The sequence below is a fragment of the Gorilla gorilla genome, chromosome 2 (assembly GCF_029281585.2).
Source record: "Gorilla gorilla gorilla isolate KB3781 chromosome 2, NHGRI_mGorGor1-v2.1_pri, whole genome shotgun sequence".
NCBI classification, from domain to species: domain Eukaryota; kingdom Metazoa; phylum Chordata; class Mammalia; order Primates; family Hominidae; genus Gorilla; species Gorilla gorilla.
The window spans coordinates 195090117-195111834 of record NC_086017.1 but is presented as its reverse complement, the minus strand read 5'-3'; the positions used below and the strand labels follow the sequence as shown (position 1 = coordinate 195111834).

The 21718-nt window shown below is 42.9% G+C and overlaps 1 protein-coding gene across 8 annotated transcripts in view; it reads left to right on the top strand.

Moving 5' to 3' along the window:
• ABCC5 (ATP binding cassette subfamily C member 5) overlaps positions 1 to 21718 on the top strand; it is a 97299-nt gene that overhangs the window by 15218 nt on the left and 60363 nt on the right. For 4 of the 8 annotated variants that reach the window (XM_031009247.3, XM_031009248.3, XM_055381984.2 and 1 more), the window contains exons 3-8: positions 13359 to 13516; positions 13999 to 14154; positions 14809 to 14956; positions 19720 to 19953; positions 20103 to 20276; positions 20853 to 21000. In XM_031009247.3, the coding sequence (XP_030865107.3) occupies positions 13359 to 13516; positions 13999 to 14154; positions 14809 to 14956; positions 19720 to 19953; positions 20103 to 20276; positions 20853 to 21000 (1018 nt within the window). Of the gene's footprint in view, positions 1 to 13358; positions 13517 to 13998; positions 14155 to 14808; positions 14957 to 15062; positions 19297 to 19719; positions 19954 to 20102; positions 20277 to 20852; positions 21001 to 21718 lie in introns of those variants that run through there. The other 4 variants (XM_019024294.3, XM_055381985.2, XM_004038086.4 and 1 more) reach the window with 3 other exon arrangements.

Sequence of the window (21718 nt, the reverse complement as noted above, 5' to 3'; positions counted from 1 at the left end):
CAGAGGCCTCCGTGCATGGGAAAAGCCCTTGGTTGCCCTGTCAGCAGGCATTTGCTCTGGCATCCTGTTAAAATGAGATGGGACAGCTGGAGAAGTGGTGGCCATGGGGTGTGATAGGTGCGCTGATTATCTGAGGCCTGAGGATGGCGTTAGTGCCCGCAGAGGCGTCTTTTGCAAGAGCAGATCTGTCTGCTTATGAATCGAATGTTACCTGTTTTTCATACCAGAGGTGTCTATGAATGTGTGTTTCCCTAATCTTTGTTTGAACCTTGACAGAATCTGAACTGCTTTTTGTTATTGTTGTTTTTGTTTTTCTCTTTTTTTTTTTTTTTTTTTGAGACGGAGTCTGGCTCTGTTGCCCAGGCTGGCGTGCAGTGGCGCGATCTTGGCTCACTGCACCCTCTGCCTCCTTGGTTCAAGCAATTCTCCTGCCTCAGCCTCCCGAGTAGCTGGGATGACAGGCATGCACCACCACGCCCGGCTTATTTTTGTATTTTTAGTAGAGACCGGGATTTCACCGTGTTGGCCAGGCTGGTCTCGAACTCCCAACCTCAGGTGATCCTCCCGCCTTGGCCTCCCAAAATGCTGGGATTACAAGCATGAGCCACCCCACCCGGCAGAATCTGAACTTCATTGTCCCTCTTTAGCTTCCCTGTGACCTTACTCCTGCCCCATTGCCATTACCTTGGTAGGAAAAATGCTGAGTATCCTAGTCACATAGTCATGGGGAAGATATAAATGGCAGTCATACTTCCTCGTTTGATATTTTTCTCAGCTCCTGGATCTGCCAGTATTTTTCCCTTTGAGACAAAGCAGCTGCTGTGGGTGCCTTTCTGTGTGGCTGGGCCGTCTGGCCACTGACAGCCTTTCAGTGTGCTGTGCTCCTTAAGAGAAATGGGTCCCCTCATCTTGTTTCAGGGGAAACTTTAAAAAGTTACTTGTAAAAGGGATTGAAAGCATCATAACAAAAAACAAATGGCCTCATAAAATACATTCCTCTAGGTCAGCCTATATCAGTACTAACTGTGTTAGCTCTTCAGCTATCTAGGGTTACCTTAGTACGATTGACATTTTGGGCCACGTAATTCTTTGTTGTGGGGGCTATCCTGTGCATTGTAGGATGTTCAGCAGCATCCCTGGACTTTACCTGCTAGAGCTAGTAGCACCCCTCAAACATCTCCAGATATTGCCACATGTCCTCTGGGCAAGCAAAACACCCTCACTTGTGAACTCTTGGGCTGCACCATGCGACACAGTACTGTTGTGGCTATTAAGCATTTGACCTGTGGCCAGTCTGAACTGAGATGTGCTGTAAGCATAAAATACCTGATTTCAGAGACTTAGTACGAAAAAAGAAATACCTCGTTTGTAAAATACCTAGTAATTTTTCACATTGATTATATGTTAAAAAAGATAATACTTTGTATTGGGTTAAATGAAATATATTATTTAAATTAATTTACCTTTTACTTTTTATTTTTAGAGTCAGAGTCTCACTCTGTCACCCAGACTGTAGTGCGGTGGCATGATCATGGCTCACTGCAGCATCAAACACCTGGGCTCCTGTGATCCTCCTGCCTCAGCCTCCTGAGTAGCTAGGACTACAATCTCGTGCCACCATGCCTGGCTAACTTTTAAATTTTTTGTAGTGATGGGGTCTTGGAGGGTTACACAGACTAGTCTCAAACTCCTGGCCTGAGGCCATCCTCCCACCTCAGCCTCCCAAAGTGTTGTGATGACAGGCATAAGCCACTGTACACTGCCTACTTTTTACTTTTTAAATGTGGCTACTAGAAAAATTTAAATTACATTATGTGGCTTACATTTGCAGCTTGCATTATATTTCTATTGGACTGTGCTGAGCTAGAGTGTTGATCTACTGTAGGTTAGCCATTGATTTTGTATTAGGCATTTAGATCCCTGTAAGCTGTTGGGTTTAATGGTTTTTTCCTTTGGAAGATTTTCCTTTATGCAGTAAAATTATGGAGACACAGAGTATGTAGTATTACATATTACCAGTTTGCTCTCCTGAATCCCTGCTGGTAGCATATTAAAAATCAGTTTAATGTTCAGACCGTGTATGTTTGTCTATATTTCCCTCCTTTCCATATTGCATTTTCTTTTCCATATTAGATTTTATCTCTTTTAAGGCTTATGTGGTTGTATCTTAAACTTAATTTGTATTTCTCGATTGGTGACATTGGGTCTGTGTGTTCTCTCCTGTATCTAGAACAGTGCCTGGCACATAGTAGGCCCTCAATAAGGACTAGTTGAATGAATGGATGAAAAAATACTGTATTTTACTTTTTCAGTACAAGTCCACTACTCGAAATATATTATTATGTTAGCTACTTGGTTACTTCTTATTTTTATTTATTTATTTATTTATTTAGAGACAGGGTCTCACTCTGTCACCCAGGCTGGAGTGCAGTGGCATGATCTTGGCTCACTTCAGCCCGATGGTCCTGGCTCAAGCGATCCTCCCACCTCAGCTTCCTGAGTAGCTGGGGCTAACGGTGTACCTTTTTTGTATTTTTTTGTACAGGCGGGGTTTCATCATGTTGCCCAGGCTGGTCTCAAGCTCCTAGGCTCAAGCGATCTGCCCGCCTCAGCCTCCCAAAGTGCTGGGATTGTAGGTGTGAGCCGCCGCGCCCAGCCACTTGGTCACTTCTTTAGCTTTATCTTCCCTTCTCTTAATGCTAATTTCCTTATGCAAAAAAGTTTCCTTTTCATGTTTGAACCTCTCTTCCCTTTGATACATTTCTGCTTGTTGGGGGTAAATGGAGGCTGTCCCCCATCATAGCTGGACTAAGTATGCTATATAATTTATGTCATCATTTTTAATGTAATTTTTGGGAGGTTAATTCCAGATGGATTAATGTATGATATGAAACCTGGATCTCATTCATCTCCAGTCTGGTTAGTTGGTAGGAAGGTAGGTAGTAGGTAGGATGTGAGTGACTGTCTCTGTCACCCAGGTTGGGGTGCAGAGGTGCAATCATGGCTCACTGTACCCTCGACCTACCAGGATCAAGCAATCCTCCTGCCTTAGCCTGTCATGTAGTTGGACCACAGGTGTGCACCACCATGCCCGGCTAGTTTTAAAAAATGCTGTATATAGATGGGTTCTCACTTTGTTGCCCAGGCTGGTTTTGAACTCCTGGGCTTAAGTGATCCTCCCACTTTGGCCTCCCAGTGCTGAGATTACAGGTGTGAGCCAGTGCACCTGGCCCAATCTGGTATTTATTTGTCCCAACAATATTCACTGACTCATGATTCCCTACCTTGTTATGTTATTTGTGCTTTTGTATAGTAAGCCCTTATAGCTTGAATATATTAAGTCTTTTCTCTTGGTTCATTCCCATTTTTAATCCATTCAACCTTAGAATGTTGACAACTCACTTTATGGAATGTTAACTGTGGTAGAAAATATTTATTTTTACCTTCAAATAGACATACTTTTTTTTTTTTCCTGGCATGTTCGGCCATGTGAGCTTTTTTAGGAAGCCTAGAGAGGAAGAGAAGTTAGACATCCAAGCATATAGTTAGTTTCAAGTGGGAGACATCTGTGCAGTTACTGGCAGGTTAGTATAAAGATGCTGTTATTTTATGTTTCTTTTTTTTTCTTTCTTTTTTTTTTTTTTGAGACAGAGTCTCCCTCTGTCACACAGGCTGCGGTTCAGTGGCGCGATCTTAGCTCACTGCAACCTGCACCTCCCAGGTTCAAGTAATTCTTCTGCCTCACCCTCCCGAGTAGCTGGGACTATAGGCATGTGCCACCATGCCTGGCTAATTTTTGTATTTTTAGTAGAGATGAGGTTGCACCATATTGGCCAGGCTGGTCTCGAACTCTTGACCTCAGGTGATCCACCCACCTCAGCCTTCCAAAATGCTGGAATTACAGGCGTGAGCCACTACGCCTGGCCCTGAGTCATTGTTTATCTTAATCTGGTATTCACCCTGGGGAAGAGAGAAGAGCCGTTTATGAGGTACACCTGGGATCATTTTGTACAGTTATGGTTTATTTGCTTGGTTTTGTTTTTTGTTTTTTTGTTTTTTTTTTTTGACAGGCCCATAGCATAGTGATTAAGACCCTTAGCTCAAGGCTGGATTGAAATCCCTGCTGTGACCTAACATCGGTGTGCCTCAGTTTCCTTAGCTATAAAACAGGGATACTAGTACCTACCTCAAAGGGTTGTTATGAGGATTAAATTAGTTAATATCTGTAAACCATTTAAAACAGTGTCTGGCACATAGTACATGCTATGTTGGTTTGTTATAAATTTGTATAAATTTTCTTAATTACCTTTAAGTGAAAAGCTTGCCTTTATAAATGCATACTAGTCGTGAGATTTGGCTGTACACAAGGAAGATTGCTATAGCTTCCTTTATTTCTTGCTAATGTCAAGACAACCTGAGGTCCACAAAATAGAAGTGAAAGTACTAAAGTTAATAGCAATTCTCTTTTGCAATAATACTGGAGCACATATCCTGTAATAAAGTTAATTGGGGCAAACTGGGTAGAAGTCTAATTGCTAGACTACATTTTTTTAATCCTGTAACCCCAGGGATAGAATTTATCCTAAATAATCTAGAAGGAGAAAAATAAAACTATAATTGTATATTATACTATTAATAATAAGCAAAAGCTGGGTGTGGAGACTCATACCTGTAATCCCAGCACTTTCCAAGGCCAAGAATGGAGGATTGATTGCTTGAGCCCAGGAGCTCAAGACCAGCCTTGGCCACATAGTAAGAACCCGTCTCTACAAAAAATAAAAAAATTAGCCAGACATGGTGGTAGTGCATGCCTGTAGTCCCAGCTACTCTGGAGGCTGAGGTGGGAGATTGCTTGAGCCAGGGAGGTCAAAGCCGCAGTGAGCTATGATTGTGCCACTGCATTCCAGCCTGGGTGACAGAGCAAAATCCTGTCTCAGACAAAAATAATAAGCAAAACAGCTAGAGAATCTAAACAGAAGTGGAATGGGTAAGATCGCCTCAGTGGTATATTATGTAGCATTAATTGATGATATGTAGAATGTAAGGGAAAGAAGGTATTTTGAAGGTGTTTTCATTGACGTTTAAATACTGGGTGCCAAACTCTCTACTATGCCAGAGGCCAGGGATATAAACAAGAGGAAGACAGCTTGCCCTCTAGGAGCTCTTACCAGAAGCATCGGGCTGTGGTGGTATAGGTACAGGGAAGACATAGGAGGAAGGAAGTAAGTTCCCCGACCTTGAAAGAGTCAGGGAAAACTAAAGGAAAGAAGAAATCGTTGAGACAGACCCTAAGATTTATTGCCTAGGTAAATTGGGATAGTATAGCTAACATGTATTGAATGTTTATTATATACCCAATATTTTGCTAAGCACTTTTAATTATCCCATTAATTCCTCTCATCCCTATGTGGTAGATGCATGTACCATTGTAAAAATGAGTAAACTGAAACTTAAATCTGTATCTGTCTTCTAAAATTCATGTTTGAAATCATTGTATTTACTATGGCTTCCAGCTGTGGGAAAATTCTGCCTATGGAGATCTTCATACTTTAAGGCCATAAGAAAAAACAGTTTTGTTGGAGTAAGAGAATTATTTTCTCTTGTTTTTATTATTTATTTATTTATTTTTCATGTTAACATTTGAGAGTTCTTGCCAACAGCTGAATATCTGTTGCTTATTGTTTTGAGAGACCTGTCTCTGAAGGAGGTAGGTGCAGATATGGAGCAGGACAGTGGTTCCTTCAAAGGAGAAGATCCTGTATCATATCCTGTATTTCCGTCAGGTATTTCATTTTCCTGACTTGGGCAATGTGTAAAGATATGACAACAAGCTTGACAATTTGGGAAAACGTTTAGGAAAGAATAACAGGGACAGGATGTGACTTGGAAAGTTCATTGCTTAGAGTAGCAAGGTTTGATTCTTTTTGATCAACAGTATAGACTTTTCCATCCTCTTACTGTGAGAATTTCTACTCCATGCTTTGTTACATGAGAATTCTGAGATTAGTGCTATTTCAACCACTTTTATGGGGGTTTGTTAGGATAAAATTGCACTGAGTGCCTGTTCTAAAACCAAAGGCAGCAGGAGAGCCCTGAGTCTCTGCCATCAGTAGTGCCACTGCAGTACTCATGAGAAACCTGGGGAATGAAGACTTGCCTGGCAGCTTTCATTTGAATCTTTTTAAAAAGAGCCTTTGAATTTGATGTTTTCCAATATAGGAAGTAACTTACTACCTAGGAGGTGGTGAAACATGACATAGTTATATATAGTAAAAAGAACAAAAACCATGCAATCGGAGGATTTTAAAAATATTAAGTCCATTTAGTTTTCTATGAATAGGTTTTAGTGAAAACTGTCACTAGGCATTTTAGAAATGAAGAAAATGAAATCAGTGTGTTATACACATAGGAATTGGCATTTTTTTGGTTCCCACCATCTGGAATAGTCTTACAGGTAGGAGGCACTCGGTAAGTTATTTGTGGAAAGAATGGATGAAAGCTGTGAAGATTCTGGTTTCCTATTAATGCTAATATGCCATGCTCATGTAAACATACTGATGGATTGCATGCCAAGTTTTCCTCTTCTGATGCTTCTCAAACATCAAAGATGTTTATAGAACCCTTCTGGCCGGACACGGTGGCTCACGCCTGTAATCCCAACACTTTGGGAGGCCGAGGCAGGCGGATCATGAGGTCAGAAGATCGAGACCAGCCTGGCCAACACGGTGAAACCCCATCTCTACTAAAAATACAAAAAATTAGCCGGGCGTGGTGGCGGGTGCCTGTAATCCCAGCTACTCGGGAGGCTGAGGCAGGAGAATGGAGTGAACCCGGGAGGCGGAGCTTGCAGTGAGCTTAGGTCGCACCACTGCACTCCAGCCTGGGCGACAGAGTGAGACTCTGTCTTAAAAAAACAAACAAACAAAAAAAACCCTTCTAACTCTTGAACTTGGTTCACCTGGAAAGGCAAAAGAACTAGAATAGCTAAAACAGTTTTGAAAAGGAAGGATAAAGTTGAAGGCATCACACTATCCAATTTTAAGACTTAGTTTATAGCTACAGTAATCAAGTCAGTAGTATCAATGTAGGGGTAGACAAATAGATCAATGAAATAGAGTCTAGAAATAGACTCACACAGGCATGGCCAACTTTTCGACATAAGTGCAGCGCACCTCACTGGAGAAATGGTAATCTTTTCAACACATGGTACTGGAACAACTGGACATCTGTAGGCAAAAAAGTGAACCTTTGCCGAAACCTTACACTTTATACAAAAATTAACTCAAAATGAACCATAGATTTAAATATAAAATGTAAAACTATAAAGCTTTTAAGAGAGCACATAGGAGAAAATCTTCATGACCTGGGGGTTGGAAGAAGAGTTCTTAGGCATGACACTAAAAGCACAATTGTAAAAGAAAAAAATTGGTAAATTAGACTTCAAAATTACAAACTTTTGCTGCATGAATGGCCCTAATTAGGAGGATGAAACATGGCCATAAAATGGGAGAAAATATTTGCAAATCATATGACAAAGAACTTTAATCCAGAATATATAAGGAACTTGCTAAACTCAATAAGAATAAAAAAAATTCACTTAGAAAATAAGCTGTAATTTCAGCACTTTGGGAGGTCAAGGTGGGAGGATCGCTTGAGCCCAGGAGTTCAAGACCGGCCTGGGCAACATAGTGCTGTCTCCACAAAATAAAAATAATTAGCTGGGTGTGGTGGCACGTGCCCGTAGTCCCAGCTACTTGGGAGGTGGGAGGATCACTTGAGCCTGGGAGTTCAAGGCTGCAATGAGCCATGATCATGCCATTGCACTCCCAGCCTGGGCAACAGAGCAAGACCTTGTCTTAAAAAAAAAAACAAAAAACAAAAAACAGAAAATGGGCAAAAGACTTGAACAGATACTTCAGCAAAAAGAATGTAGGGGTGACATATAAGTACACATAGATGTTAAACACTATTCGTTCACCATTAGGGTAGTGCAAATTAAAACCACAATAAGATACCATACCACACCTATTAGAATGGCTAAAATAAAATATAATGCCAATACTGGCCAGGTGCGGTGGCTCACGCCTGTAATCCCAGCACTTTGGGAGGCCAAGGCAGGCGGATCACTAGGTTAGGAGTTCCGAGACCAGCCTGACCAACATGGTGAAACCCCGTCTCTACTAAAAATAGAAAAATTAGCCAGGCATGGTGGCGGGCATCTGTAATCCCAGCAACTCAGGAGGCTGAGGCAGGAGAATTGCTTGAACCCTGGAGGCGGAGGTTGCAGTGACCCGAGATTGCACCACTGCACGCCAGTCTGGGCGACAGAGCAAGACTCCGTCTTGGGGGTAAAAAAAAAAATGCCAATACCAAGCACTGGTGAGGATGTGGGGAAACTAGATTTCTCATCCATTGCTAGTGGGAATGTAAAATGGAACTATTGTCAAGTAATTTCAATGACAACTAATATTTGAATCATAAATAATGTCAAGCTGCTTTATATACTTCTTGTGCTGTCAAAAGTTAAACAAGAAGTGAGATCTCCACTTGAAGTCAGGAGTTTGAGACTAGCCTGGGCAAAATGGTATCCCTACTAAAAATACAAAAATTAGACGGGTGTGGTGGTGGGCATTTGTAATCCCAGCTACTTGGGAGGCTGAGGCAAGAGAATTGCTGGAACCCGGGAAGCGGAGATTGCAGTGAGCCAAGATTGCGCCACTGCACTCCAGCCTGGGTGACAGAGCGAGATGCTGTCTCAAAAAAAAAAAAAAAAAAAAAGTGAGATCTCCATTCTAGTACAAATTTGTAGTGGATATATTTTTCAAACTGAAATTACAGTTCTAGCAGTGATTTTTAGACCTCGATGATGTATGAAGCAAATTTCCATATTTCAAGATCCATGTATTTTGGAAATAGTGGCAATGGTTGTATAGTATTGTGAATATAATTAATGCCTCTGAATTCTATACACTTAAAATGGCTAAAATGGCAGATTTTGTGTTACATATATTTTGCCACATAGAAATAATCCATTTAACTGTGGCATTTAGTTGCTTCCACATAACTTTCCATTGAAAGTGATTAATCTGCGGTGGAGTGCATGCATGTAATGATATGATAAAGGTAAATGTCAAGAGAGGAATCTAATAGAATTCTGTAATGTCTTCCATGAGATAAAAGGCTCAATTAAAAGTGTGTATTCCTGGATTTAGCTCAGTATTTGGAAGTTCTTGTCTTTTTTTTTTTTTTTTTTTTGAGACAGGGTCTTGCTCTGTTGCCCAGGCTGGAGTGCAGTGGCACAATCTTAACTCATTGCAATCTGTGCCTCCCTGGTTCAAGAGATTCTCCTACCTCAGCCTCCCGAGTATCTGGGACTATAGGTGTGTGCCACCACGCCCTGCTAATTTTTGTATTTTTGGTAGAGATGGGGATTCACCATGTTGACCAGGCTGGTCTCAGACTCCTGACCTAAGGAGTCTGCCTGCCTTTGTCTCCCAAAGTGCTGGGCTTACAGGTGTGAGCCACTGCGCCCAGCCCGGCAGTACCTTCATGAAGACATTTGCAAAAGTGGAATTGTAGACTCTCATTGCAAATCAGCATTCATAGATGAAGATTTGCAATCAATTTTGATGAAAGGGAAAACTATTTTAAACTCCAGTTAAGTGAAATGTTATTCCCCCATAAAAGAATTTCATTCTTCTCATCAGTAGACCTGCATTACAAAAAATTGTACTCAATTATTACAATCTGAATTGTGTCAACATTTTGTAGAGATTTGTTTTCTCTTGTAATAGGAGTACCTAGTTAATATCTTTGATTTTGCCTCTTAGCCCACAAAACTGAAAATATTTACCTCTGGCCTTTTACAGAAAATGTTTGTCAACCCCTAGCTTAAAGCATTGATTTTTCTCTTTTTCTTCTTTTCTTTTCTTTTTTCTTTTTTTTTTTTGAGACGGAGTCTCGCTCTTTCGCCCAGGCCGGAGTGCAGTGGCGCTATCTTGGCTCACTGCAAGCTCCGCCTCCCGGGTTCACGCCGTTCTCCTGCCTCAGCCTCCCGAGTAGCTGGGACTATAGGCGCCTGCCATGGCGCCCGGCTAATTTTTTGTATTTTTTTTTAGTAGAGACGGGGTTTCACCGTGTTAGCCAGGATGGTCTCAATCTCCTGACCTCGTGATCCGCCCACCTTGGCCTCCCAAAGTGCTAGGATTACAGGCATATATGCTTTGAAAGCGATGAAAATCTCACCTTATTCTCTGTTTTAGCTGCATCCCAGAGATGTTGATGTATTGCAGTTTCATACTGTTTAGCACAGAATACGTTCTGGTTTCCATTTAATGCCTTCTTTTTATTTATTAATTTAAAGAGATAGAGTCTTGTTCTGTTGCCCAGTCTGGAGTGTAGTGGCGAGATCAAAGTTCACTGCAGCCTCAAACTCCTGAGCTCAAGCAATCCTCCCACCTCAGCCTCCTGAGAAGTTGAGATTATATAGGTACAAATTGTCATGCCCGTTTGATGTCTTCTTTCACTTACATTACTTAGAAGTATATTGCATAATTTCTGAACATTCAGGTATTTTAAAAATCTTTGTTACTGAACTCTAATTAAATCCTAAAGTGGTCAGAGTGCATGTATACATTGATGTCAGTCTTGAGATTTGTTGAGGTTTGCTTTATAGCCCAACGTATAGTCCATTTTGGCAATGTATTTGAAGTGACATTTTTCAGATCTTTTGTCATCTTCTGAAGCTTTGGATATCCAAATAAGGCTGGTCCCTGTAACATTCTGTACCTACTCTGTACAGATTCCCAGTTTCTACTCACTTAAAGTAGGTGTGCTTGTATTTTTAGTGTTATCTTTCTCCTTTCTCAATCCAGGAGTTTTTTTCCTTCCCCTTGTGGTTATATGCAGCTCATAGGTAAGAAAAACCTTTGTAATGTACTTAAATCTCAGCAGTCCTCAGTTCATTATCAAGTGCCATAGTCCCTAACCACTAAATTAAGTGTTGACCTTCTACATAAGGACTTCATTTAAGAGCGAGTTCGTTCTTGTTGTTGACTCCTGTCATGTTGTACCATTATTCTCTTGAAACTGGTCTGACTTGCCTTTGACAAAAGGAAAGGAGTGTGCTTTGCAGGGCTATGTGCTTTCCTAATACCAGAAGTTATCTAAAGATACTTAACTGTGCTGTGAACTAAAGCTATTGTGTTTGATCTGCCCAGGCATCCAGCTGACCCCTGTGTACAAAATTCTACCCCTTCAGTTCTGTTAATGTTTAAGTTCCCGCTGTTCTTTGGTGGGAAAGGAGGTGATGTATAAAAATCAACTGCTTTGTATAAGGCTTGGTGTGTTAGGTGCTAAACCACTTAACTTTTTCTTGATTTGGGGATCTATTCTCCTTGGTTTTTTTTTGTTTTGTTTTTTGTTTTTTTTTTCCTTTCTTTTAGAGACAGAGTCTTGCTGTGTCACCCAGGCTGGAGTGCAGTGGTGCGATCATAGCTCATTGCAGCCTCCAACTCCTGGGCTGAAGTCATCCTCCTGCCTCCGTCTCCCAAGTAGCTGGTACTGCAGGCATGCATCACTATGCCTGGCTGATTTTTTTTACTTTTTGTAGAGATGGTGTGTTGCTGTGTTGCCCAGGGTGGTCTTGAACTCCTGAGCTCAACCGATCCTTCCAAAGTGTCAGGATTATAGGCATGAGCCACCATGCCCAGCTGAGATCTGTTTTTTACTGTTTCACAATAATTGCTGGAAATATTTGTAATAATGTGACTTTCACTGCTAAGACAGAAAAGGAAGATAAGGAAATTGAGGAAAATGAAGCTTCTGCTTCTACAACAGGAAAGCATAAACGTTTGAGTTACTTTTAGAGTAAACGGGGGATAAGTGTGTCTAGATTCTTGACCCACCCTCTTCTGCCACAGTCAGACTTAGAATGCACTTTTGCATGCACTTTTGTTAATCTAATGAACGGACATTTATACGCTTTCTAGTTAGTAAATACGTGTAACTTTATATTTCAGCTCATGAGATCCTTTGCCGCATGCTGCAGGGAAGTGTAGAGCTCTTCAGCTGTGCAGCCTGGATGAGAACTCACGTTCTGTTCTCCCTGCTGCTGCTGCGACAGGGGAGGCACGTGTACATCCAGGCTCTTTCTGCGTGGCAGGGCTGTTTAATTGGGGCTGATGGAAATTTTTGTCATAGAAAATGGGCAATCAGATTTGCAGTTAGTAGTGAAATAATTGACTCTCAATCCATATTGGGAAACAGAAGATAAAACATTTGGTAATAAAAATGTAAATTTTAGAACATAGAACACAAAGAGTGGTCCATAAGCTGGGCGCAGCGGCTCACACCTGTAATCCCAACACTTTGGGAGGCTGAGGTGGGCGGATCACGAGGTCAAGAGATCAAGACCATCCTGGCCAACATGGTGAAACCCTGTGTCTACTAAAACTACAAAAATTAGCTGGGCATGGTGGTGCACGCCTGTAACCCCCCTACTCGGAGGCTGAGACATGAGAATTGCTTGAACCGGGGAGGCTGAGATTGCAGTGATCCAAGATCATGCCACTGCACTCCGGCCTGGGCAACAGAGCGAGACTCCATCTCAAAAATAAAATAAAATAAAAACAGGGCCGGGCGCGGTGGCTCATGCCTGTAATCCCAGCTCTTTGGGAGGCCAAGGCAGGTGGATCATGAGGTCAGGAGTTCGAAACCAGCCTGACCAACATGGTGAAACCCCACCTCTACTAAAAATACAAAAATTAGCCAGGCATGGTGGCACATCCCTGTAATCCCAGCTACTCAGGAGGCTGAGGCAGGAGAATCGCTTGAACCCGGGAGGTGGAGGTTGCAATGAGCCGAGATTGCACCACTGCACTCCAGCCTGGGTGACAGAGCGAGACTCTATCTCAAAAAAACCCAAAAAAACAAAGAGCAGACCCTAATGTAACCTATGGACTTCAGTTAATAATGAATCTGTATTGGCTCATCAATTGTGACAAAGGTACCACACTAATGGTAGATGTTAATAATAGGAAAAACAGATGAGGAGGACGGGAGAGGTACAGAGGTATATGGGAGCACTCTGTACTATCTGATCAGTTTTTCTGTAAAACCTAAAGATGCTAAAAAAAAAAAAAAAAAAAAGAAAACTGTTTAAAATTTTTAAATATCTAGCTTAATGTTCCCCAATGGGTTCAAATCATACAAAGTTAGTGTTTAACCTCCTGACCCTTGCTTGGAATTTCTCAGTTAAGATGAGTCCAGTTTGCAGTTTGAGCTGTTTCATCAGTTCCGTTTGCCTCTCGCCTGTGTATTAACTGTGCTCTTGCCTTTCTCCCTATCTGCTGGAACAGTTGGAATGCCAAGATGCCTTGGAAACAGCAGCCCGAGCCGAGGGCCTCTCTCTTGATGCCTCCATGCATTCTCAGCTCAGAATCCTGGATGAGGAGCATCCCAAGGGAAAGTACCATCATGGCTTGAGTGCTCTGAAGCCCATCCGGACTACTTCCAAGTAAGATGCCGTGCTGAGTGATGACGGTGAAGCATCAAAGGCCTTTTTTTTTGAGATGGAGTCTTGCTCTGTCGCCAGTGGCACGATCTCGGCTCGCTGCAACCTCCGCCTCCTGGGTTCAAGCGATTCTCCTGCCTCTCAGCCTCCTGAGTAGCTGGGACTACAGGCGTGCACCACCACCAAGCCCAGCTAATTTTTTTGTATTTTTAGTAGAGACGGGGTTTCACCATATTGGCCAGGATAGTCTCAGTCTCCTGACCTCATGATCTGCCCGCCTCGGCCTCCCAAAGTGCTGGGATTACAGGTGTGAGCCACCGCGCCCGGCCCATCAAAGCCGTTTTAGAACATTCAGGCTAAGATTAGATCAGCCGGGGAGACTGGTCTTTAGCTAAGAGCTGTGTTCACTAAACAGTGTCCATTAAACACGGGCTGCCCTCTCCGTGCGTGTTGATAGCTTTGTGATTTCGGTTTTCTCTCCTTAGACACCAGCACCCAGTGGACAATGCTGGGCTTTTTTCCTGTATGACTTTTTCGTGGCTTTCTTCTCTGGCCCGTGTGGCCCACAAGAAGGGGGAGCTCTCAATGGAAGACGTGTGGTCTCTGTCCAAGCACGAGTCTTCTGACGTGAACTGCAGAAGGTAGGCGCCTCTGGTCCACCCTCATCTCCCCCATGCCGGGTGGGCAGGGCCTGAGCTAGGAGTGTGAAGTCCACAGCTCTGTGTCTTTAAAGAGCCGAGCTGTCCAGTGGAGGGCGGGCGGCCTGGGGATGACTTTCTCTTTGCTCTTTTGCTTTATCTCCTATTTCACCTTTGATCCTGTTTTAACCACGGGCTTTCTCTCTCTCTCTCAGCCCCGCTTCTCTTCCTGAGTCTGCAGGGAGATTATGTTGCTGCCTTGTGACAGAATACATTTTTGTGGTAGCTGATTGTCATGATTAAAATCTAGTTTACAACTTTACATTTTACCACAGGAACCTTCAGAAAGGGTTGGGGGCCCCTGAAAAAGAAAGTTCTTATTCACAAATTGCATTCAGGGATCATTTTCCTGGGTGGAAAGAAAGGCTTTTGCTCTCATCATTTTCTGTATCCTGGGAGGCTCCCTATACAGGGTAAATGTGTAGTTCCCTAGGAAGGGTATTTTTTCCCAGAAGGTGAAGACTATGTACATAATTTTAAAGGAGAGACTTGTGTGAGTGGTGGCAAAACCTGGAGACAAAAAGTGGTGGCAGGCGGGGAGCTAGGTGTGCCTTTCCCCCGAGGAGATGTGTAACGAGGACGTGTGCCCTTGTTAAGACTAGAGAGACTGTGGCAAGAAGAGCTGAATGAAGTTGGGCCAGACGCTGCTTCCCTGCGAAGGGTTGTGTGGATCTTCTGCCGCACCAGGCTCATCCTGTCCATCGTGTGCCTGATGATCACGCAGCTGGCTGGCTTCAGTGGACCAGTAAGTTCTAACCATCCTTTCCGACAGTCTCCAGGGGCCCGGCCACGGCCAGCTCTAACACTCTTATTCTGTTGCAGAGGTTGTGCTCAGCTTTGGGCTAGGTAGCAGTCTTAGAGATGCCTTCAGGTCTGTTGAAAGGGGTCGATGGATTTTGGCAACAGCTGGAAGGATGAAAGGGCAGTGTTGCCAGAGAAGAAATGGAACTGGCTTGATTTCTGGGTGGGGGTGAAATGGAACTGACTCCAGTTCTGCACAGGACTGTGCTTCTCGGTTGTGTGTTAACATGAACTGACAGTCGGTGCAGGCAGATGTGTCTTGCAGTGCTATGAGTGGGTGAGAGCACGTTGTGTGGCCCGTGCTGGTGAGCCAGCGCCGGGGACATACCAAGTGCCTGGAGGCAGAGTTATCACATGTTTGGCAGGTCTGTGGCAAATAAGCCCTGAGAAAACTAGAGGACTGTCGAGGATTTTAGAGTCTAACCTGGAGTCCGTTTAACTTTGGCTTATAGTGTGACTGTGTGGCAAGTGTTGGGGTGGCAGCCGTGGTTTTCCCCAGTCTGTACTGATGCAGAGTAGACAAGAGAGCCTTTGACATTCACTCTGTTTCCTGGGCACCTGTTTCTTACACCTGCTGTGCTGCCTTACACTTGAGACCTTGATTAAATCTATTCTCTACACATTTGCCTTGAGGCATCGGAGCAGTAGTACTGCTTGTACTGTGCGTTTTCCATATGTGGGTAAGCTGGAGGTTCATGGTTTTGGTAAGTATGTGCCTAAGATGCATGGCGATTAGGTAAAACTAATTTGCAGTTTTGTTTTTGTTTTTATTTTTTTAACGTTTGATGCCTCTTGTTAAAGTTTTGATCTCTTTTCTGAAGCAGAGAACACTACTTTTCTGGTATTGGGTTTCTATATTATTAATAATTGACCAACTAACATACTTTATATAAAAGTTTTAAGTAAGAAGGACCATGTAACTGAAATGTTGTGTTATGTAATTTACCAAAATGGCAAACATTTTCATAGAGCCAGCTTCCCCCAAGAAGAGCTTCTGTCATTGTTTCACTACAGGGCTGGTGGCTGCTCTGATCTCATAGAATTCATTCCTCTGGGTAGCACCATATGCAGGCTTTGCGGATAAAGTGATCATGGGCTTTCTTGATTCCATTTGGCCAATGCAAGAACTTCATTGGCTCCCCTCTAAAAAAAATTCCATGGATTGCTGGGATTTTTATTTTTTATTTTTTGAAAAAAATGGTACCTATCCGTATTCAGCTTGGTGGCTTCACAGTCCCTCCCCTGAACATCCGTATATTCCTTATTCTCTCATTTATGGTGCAGAACACTGGGGTACTAACCTCTAGGAAACTGTTCTAGCTGCCAGGGAAAGCTAAGAGCCCTCCTTTAACAGGAAAGCAGCAGCATGCTTTTTCTTCTCTCTGCCCTTTCAGGGAAGAGCACCTTAAGGCCAGTGTTATTTCATGGGATTCTGTCCTAGAGCTGAGAAAGTAATGGACTCATCCATAATCTCTTTTATAGATTTGAAAGTGTAAACAATACACACTTCCTTTTTTGGAACTCCAATTCCAATATGTTTCTTTTTCATTGGAAATTGAAAAACCAGGCTGGTTTTGAGATTAGTACTAGCAGTGAGTAAACCTCCTGTCTGTGGACTTAAATCCTTTTGAGGAACATTTCGTTTTAGATTTTTACAAGTTTTCTAATCTGGCATGACTTTCAAACTAGCTTAATCTGTTCTTACAGAAACCTGTGTAAGGACAGACTGCCCACATACGGGCTCCCCAAATAAAACGGCATTTTTATTTCTTGTCCCCGCTTGGGTTTCACCGAACCTTGGTAGCCATACACAGAACAAATGAAACACAGTCAAGTTGTTGTGTTCTGTTTGTTTTTACCTGCCAGCCAGCTGATGCTGACATTTATACACCAAGATGATCCAAGGTTTTGGTGACGCCAGTGGGGACTGCCGCTATATGTGCAGGGTGCCCGGGGGTCATAGTAATATTAATGGAGTACCAGAATCTCTAACAGTGTGGTCCTGTGTAGCCACATTGCTACACTTACAGAGATGCTTTGGGGCCTTTTTGGATTAAGACAGTTTTAAAAGACCAGGCCTCACCTATGATCTGTGTATAAAGAATTAGCATCGCACCGTAGATCTGCAAGAGAAGGCCGCCTCCTGCAGTGCTCTCTCTTGGTGAATGCTAACTCTGCTCGAGGGCCTTTTGGGGAAAGGACAGTGTAAAACCCTTAGAGAGGTAAGTTTCCCACCCTTCCAACCTCTCTCCACCTGCAGCTTGCTTGGTGCTGTCAGGATCTGGATTTGGGGGGAGTCTCTCTGTAGTGGAACCAGTGACAGAAGCTGTTCTTTAGAATTTTCAGGATGGCTGTATTCTGCGGTCAGAATGAGAGAGTCAAGCTGGGCAGAATCTCTCGCCAAGAGTTCAGGTAAGGTAATGTTTATTCACTGGGAATGCTTTCCACAGCCAGACAGCTATGCTAACAGTCTCAAGTTTTCTTCCAGTTTGTTTAGATTTAAATGATACATTTGTAACTTTTTAAAAACTAAATTTTGGTTGGATTTTTCATGAAAACCTCTTTTTTCTTTATCCCTTAAAAAATGGTTTGAAATGTCATTGTTGTTTAAAAACCCGATGTGTTGGAACTTCTTTAATCTGCTGTTTCCTCTTTCTCCCCCCTTTGAAAGTTTCGCATAGTATAAACATTCACTATGTCTTTTACCTTCCCTGCTCCTCCCATCTGGGAGGCGCTGATGCTATTACCCAGTGCTGAAAAATGGCACTCTAAAGGTATGGGAAGGAAGGAGCCCAAGGCAACCACCTGCTGTCCTTTCAGCCTTCCTTTGGAGACTGCTCCATCAGTGCCGAGGTGTGTGGGAACAGGCTTCACTGCACCGCCATCTTACTGAGTTGCTTCACGTGAGGAAAAGGGGGCTTTGGCCCTGTGACTCAGTTCCACATTTTGGATTGCATACTGGAAAAGAAGCCAATCTTCTTGCTAGTAAACCAGCAACCCGGCTGTATACAGTGGTGACCCAAGCAATGGATATAAACCTAAAAATCTGAGGGAGGGGAGAGGTGGAATACAGTAGTTCTTGGAATCTGAAGTCTCCTATTTGATCAGGTTATTTCCTGGGACTTGGCAAAAATCTGATTGGTGGGGATCTCCTAGGACCTAGTGGACATCTGGTATTAATTTAGTCTCAGGAAAAACAAGAAATGAACCCAGAGAGAGTCTGGGTTCTGGAATTCAGCGTAGCTACCTCCAGACCGTGGTGTCTGGCCTCCATTTTTGTCTGTCATTCAGCTCTGACTTACAGCTGCAGTCACCTTTGCTATAAGGCACCTGGGTAGAAGGGTGGATGGGCTTCACATCAATTTTTTTCTTCCTTTAGGGTGGGGGATTGGTTTGGCTTTCTTTTGTTGTGGTTTTTTGTTTTATTTTTGTCAAGATTGATTTTTAGATGCAAGGACTTGAAAAGACCCAGAAGGATGCCACCAGTTTTTCCTTGAGGCCTAGGATTTTTTATTCTGTCCCGAGCAGAGGTAATTCCTCACAACTTAGTGCACCAGTAGCACCAGCCATTTTGAGCAGAGTACCTCTTTGGGGAGCTTTTCGTTTTGTTTTGTTTTTAATTCTCTTTCCTTAGCAGCAAGGTCTTTTTTCCTAGAGAATCTACTCCGTTGCAGAATCATTGCAACCTCAGGAGCCCTCACTGATTGAGTGCTGTCAGCCTGATATACTACTTTGGACTCTGGAAACAGATATGGGTTCTATTCTCTATTTCTACTGTGTGTCGTTAAACAACCGTCGGAGACCAGATGACCTGTTAGATGGCTAGTCCTGTATAACTCGACTCTGTATGTTTCAATGTATGTTACTGCAATGCTTCACCTGCTGTACAGTGTTTGTGAGATGCTCTTTGAAGATGGTACTTTTATATTTTTTCATTTTCAATAAAAGTACATTCCTTCCCACTTCCTGGTATTTAATACTGTTGCTGAATGTGCCTTGTGTGAGTGTGTGCTCCGGCGTTGCAGGACCTCAGCTGGAGGTGGCACTCGGTGGTTCTTGGGGGCTGGCCGCCTTCCCTCTGCAGGTGGTGTTAGACATATGCTACCTGAGGTAACATGTTTTCATTTTTGGGAGGGAGTCGGGAGTGGGGCGGGCCCATGGGAGGGTCTCTGGATTTTTGATAGCCTGCTTTGTTTGCTCTCTTCTGTACTATTAAACTGCTGATGTTTATTTTCAGGAATGTTTTGCAAATGCACTTCTCACTCTTCCCCAGTACAACTGTAGGTACACTGTTCCTTTTTATCAAATAAGCACGTTTGAAACGATCCAAAAAAAAGGTCTTAATTTCATGTAAAGAAATGTATCCATGTGTGGAGATACTGGAATAAGGTCAAAGCTATACTTTTGAATGACCATGTGTTTAGAGTTAATTTCAGCTCATTGATAGGTTTATGTTACATTAGAAAGAGTAATGGTTTTGATGGTGTCCTGTAAGGAAGAAAGTTTGCAATTAGACCTAGCTCCTGCAGAATGCCCTGAGTAAGTTACTGCAGGCAGCTTGTAATAATTGGGTCCTCCAAAGTTTTGCTTTGCTTGCACACTGGTCCCTGAGTGGAGCTGCCTACTCTTTCTAACTTAACATAAAACTATGGCATTGTGTGTGAGTGCCGTGGAGATGTTGACAGTGGTGTGTGTCTCTCCCTATAGGCCTTCATGGTGAAACACCTCTTGGAGTATACCCAGGCAACAGAGTCTAACCTGCAGTACAGCTTGTTGTTAGTCCTGGGCCTCCTCCTGACGGAAATCGTGCGGTCTTGGTCGCTTGCACTGACTTGGGCATTGAATTACCGAACCGGTGTCCGCTTGCGGGGGGCCATCCTAACCATGGCATTTAAGAAGATCCTTAAGTTAAAGAACATTAAAGAGAAATCCCTGGGTGAGGTGAGTGAGGGATGTTTGCTTCACAGCAGAGAGCAACTTCCTAGCTTGAGGTTCATTCCTCTAGGGCCCTGCCTTATCCTTTATCTTCCTCCTGAGACAAATGAACCGTGTCCTTGCAGGGTCCCCTCACTACTCTTTGTATCTTATAGCTCATCAACATTTGCTCCAACGACGGGCAGAGAATGTTTGAGGCAGCAGCCGTTGGCAGCCTGCTGGCTGGAGGACCCGTTGTTGCCATCTTAGGCATGATTTATAATGTAATTATTCTGGGACCAACAGGCTTCCTGGGATCAGCTGTTTTTATCCTCTTTTACCCAGCAATGGTGAGTAAGCCTCCCAGCTGAATCCTGGCAGCTTCTCCTTAGGAGATGAGTTACTTCCATTGGGTAATAGTAGGCATTGCTGAGGTCTCACAGCTCTGATTGGAAATTTCCTCAAAGTAGGTTCAATCTAGAGCTAGATAGTGCTTGCTCCATAGGGACAGAATTTTGACTTGAGAGGAGGTAAGGTGTCACTTGCATGAAAGAGAGTCTGAATGAGAAGGTCAGCTGGTGAACCCTGTCCCACTTGACATAGGAGTGTTTGAGTCACTGCGTTGGAGTTGGTGCTAAGTGATAGGGCCCTCCTGCCTCCCCTTTGGAAGCACTCAGTCTCTGTGGTCACTATTGAGAATAAATACTTTCTTGTCTTCATTGCCTTATAAAGAGATAAGAATTCAGTAATGTTTTATTACAATTCAATAGGTCACTTTTATTAAAGACAGTACAATTACATAACATTTGGCCCATCCTAGCAAGCAGGATTATATGCTCATTTTATTGAGAATGACCTTAAGCAGATTAGGTAGTTCTCAAGTTTGAATGAGCTTTAATTTGGCATGGCATCACTTTTCCTTTCAGATGTTTGCATCACGGCTCACAGCATATTTCAGGAGAAAATGCGTGGCCGCCACGGATGAACGTGTCCAGAAGATGAATGAAGTTCTTACTTACATTAAATTTATCAAAATGTATGCCTGGGTCAAAGCATTTTCTCAAAGTGTTCAAAGTGAGTTTAAAGATTTTGTATGTGCATGTGGTAGAAGGACCTTGGATTCTTTGGGTCTTATAATTCACACACTTTGCTTTCTGAGCACATTACATACTAGGTCTAGTGTCTAGTATCGTAGGACATAATATCATAGAATCTTTGTGTTCAAAAGGGATCTTAGAGGTTTGAACCCATAACCTCATCTCACTGATGAGGAAATTGAGACCTGGGAAAATGTTGATTTTTCCCAGTTAAAACACAGCTAGTTAGGAATAATTCAGTTTTGAAGCCCCCTGTGTATATTCTCATCCTGCCCATGATTTTCCAGCCTGGTCATGAGGCTTTCACAGAAGACAATATCAAATTACTACTGAGAGCACCATCTTTGCCCACTCTACTCTGTGGTTTCACGGGAAATAGTTTGTGGCCCTTGAGGTAAACTGGGAGTCAGGATGGCTGGATGCTGGTCCTAGCTCTGTCAAACATGTAAGTGCCCACAAAGCTAGGAGAAATGGCACAGATGGGGCATTCAGAAAGATCTCAACACAAGTTGAACCAGTGTGCCTTGAAACAGGTGAAATTTAAGTAGGAGATAATTAAAAACAAACACATAGATACTTAATTTAAATAAAAGAGATGGGGCTGTTGGTGGACCATAACCTCATCGGGAGCTGAGTCCAGTGCTGTAAAACAGTCAATGCATTATAGTTGGAGTAGAAATACAGTGTTCAGGCCA